Below are 2,683 nucleotides of genomic sequence, written 5' to 3' on the forward strand. Positions count from 1 at the left end.
TAAATGAGCTTAAATATATGTGTCTCCACACTCCACAGCGGAGGCATATGTGATGGGCATGCTGTTCTGCCTGGGCATCTTCCTCTCTTTCTACCTTCTCACCTTGCTGGTGGCCTGTGTAGAGAAGATGCGGTAGGATTTTACACTTTTCTCTGCAACCAAACCAACAGTTAGTTACTGTATTTCCTTCATTTAATGTTATACGGGCTTGCTCGAGTTCAGAGATATTTGTATTTGAAATCACTTTTCTTTAAAAGTGACAGAAATAGCTTCCCTTTTCACTCTGGTACTGACAGTACTTATTACAGTAGATAAAGCTTCTGGTTTAGTTATGGTTTCACATCATTTAAGACAACTTTATTAACCTTCATTAGATTAACCTAAGAGGCCAGAAAGTGTACATTAACATCACACAAAAAGAACAGCAGTACAAGTTGACACTGTTTAGACATATATTATTGGTCACAGTTTATCCCAGGACGCTTGATCTATGATCAGTGAATGTAGATGTATAAAAGTCCACTGCAAATTATGTTAATTTGCATCCTTTCCTCTCTGTTTCTGCAGAATGAATAAGAAGAGAGAGGTGTTTCAGAACCCTGCTGACATGTCGCCTGCTGAGACAGGTAACCCAGCAACTAGCTATGATGGACTGGCCCATTATGGGCTCAATAAAGGGTGTGTGGAGGATATCATTTTCTTTAGAAGCCATGACACTGTACTGCAGAGTCTATGCCATAATATACACTATAAATATGCTGTATAATAACCATTAAATTCTTTTTATGTAGACTGTAATGTTTCGGTGTGTCTCTCATTCTCTTCCCCTCATGCTAATGTGTGGTGCAGCCTCTCTGCTTGGGAAGAACCGAGACGGTATAACAACACAGTTACTCCTATTGTGCACTGATTGTCCTGTCTCACAGTGTGTTGCTTGTCCGTGGATGCTCTGCATGCATTAGTTTGCATAGTGTAACTCTCCTTTCTTATTCTTAGAAGGAAAATAAAGTGATGTGCTTAGCTGTTGTGGACTGTGTAGTCACATAAACATGGCACTAATCCAAGATCTAGAGATACAGATGCACATGATCCACTTGTTAGGTACAACTAACCACAAAGTATGTTCATCATCCTGTTCATCACATATTTCATCAGTGTTCTCCTTCTACCCTAAGTCCTCACAACTGTACAGTTTGTTGACTGAAGAAACACACGTACTGTATATCCATTGTAGGTGCTAATGCTAAAGAGCATAAAATAGAAGTTGTTCCATGGAAAACATACTGGAGATAATCATTAAGATCAAAGTGTGTGTGTGTGTGTTCTTCAGCTCAGGTTTGCCTCGCTGTGTGCATCTGTATCTCTTCAGTGCAGGGCATGCTGACAATACTTGATTTTAAACCACATAATGCTTACAGTTTTTAAACAGTTCCCTCTCACTGCAGCAGTCACTACTCCTCACAGCGAATCAGCATCTGCACCACTGTGTACTCACGTTCATTAATTCATTAACTCAAACTGTTATTTCAGATATGTGTTTTTTTCTTTTCAAGCATTTTGAGCCTGAAAAGAAACTGCTGGCCATGTCTCGATGCCCTTGTCATTATTCTGTGTTTATGTACTAACAACTCAGCTGCAGTGATGTTTTAGTGTGGATTGTTAAGATACTAACGATTATGGGTATTCCACATGCTTGTCTGCGCATGCGCTTTTGGTAATCAGCTTCGATTTTTACATGTGTGCATGTCTCAACAGGCAGGAGTCCAGTCTCGCCATATGAATATGGCTCCATTGGTGAGTTTTGAACCATTTTGGTTTTGTTTATGTTTTAATCTATGTGAATTTTAAACATTTCTCTCCCCTTTCTCCAACAGCTGACAACGGCAGCACTCTGAGTTCAGAGGCCATCACCGACAGCGCCACCTCAACTGACAACAACTATGGATACATGGGTATGGACCAACCCACACACACACACACACATTGTTTGTGGCCCACCGTTGTCATTCTGCATTATGTCTCCACAGCCTGGCTTGCAGTTGGTTCCCTGTGAACAGCTCCTGTTCCTCACTGGTTTTCTGTGTGCTTTTATTCATCAGGGCAGGAGCTTTTCAAACGTCGACCAATCCTCAATCACCTTCACCACTTAGCCATCCACATCGGTGACACACTGCCACATAATTGGCCAAATCAGTTCTGAGATTTCCACCAAACCAATCAACTCTATTTGAATCATATGTCAATGAGACTTGAGATGTTGATGCCAGAAAGAGACCAGATTCCTAATCTTTTATGATACTGAAATAAACAGCTAAACATTGGTGTTGTAAAGTACCAACAACCATTCTGATTTTCTGGTTAATATATTTGAAAATTGCAAAGAAATTTTAAAGGTGTAATGTGTTTGCATCAAAACATTTTATAACAATGTAGATGGCCGTCTAGATCAGATTGTCCCTCCAGTGAAGTGAAAGATTCTTTTCTTTTGTTCATCCTCTCACTTGTCTTCAGAGCGATCATTGGAGAGTGTTGGACGAAGCAGGCAGGAGTCTCTGAGCTCTGTGGAGGAGGATGACTATGACACGCTGGAAGACATCGACTCAGACAAGAACATTGTCCGTACCAAGGTACGCCTTACGCATTACTCGTATTTCATTAATTTCAAGTCAGCATTGCTTGTAAT

The 2,683-nt window shown here is 40.6% G+C and overlaps 1 protein-coding gene across 1 annotated transcript in view; it reads left to right on the plus strand.

The window, feature by feature from the left end:
• Positions 1-2,683, plus strand: part of sidt2 (SID1 transmembrane family, member 2) — a 19,185-nt gene that overhangs the window by 5,903 nt on the left and 10,599 nt on the right. Inside the window, exons 5-11 of the mRNA XM_020586093.1 lie at positions 39-132; positions 568-626; positions 850-876; positions 1,756-1,794; positions 1,875-1,952; positions 2,100-2,162; positions 2,512-2,627. Coding sequence (XP_020441749.1) covers positions 39-132; positions 568-626; positions 850-876; positions 1,756-1,794; positions 1,875-1,952; positions 2,100-2,162; positions 2,512-2,627 — 476 coding nt within the window. The remainder of the gene's footprint in view (positions 1-38; positions 133-567; positions 627-849; positions 877-1,755; positions 1,795-1,874; positions 1,953-2,099; positions 2,163-2,511; positions 2,628-2,683) is intronic.

The sequence above is a fragment of the Monopterus albus genome, unplaced genomic scaffold (genome assembly GCF_001952655.1).
Source record: "Monopterus albus unplaced genomic scaffold, M_albus_1.0 scaffold8.1, whole genome shotgun sequence".
Lineage (NCBI taxonomy): Eukaryota > Metazoa > Chordata > Actinopteri > Synbranchiformes > Synbranchidae > Monopterus > Monopterus albus.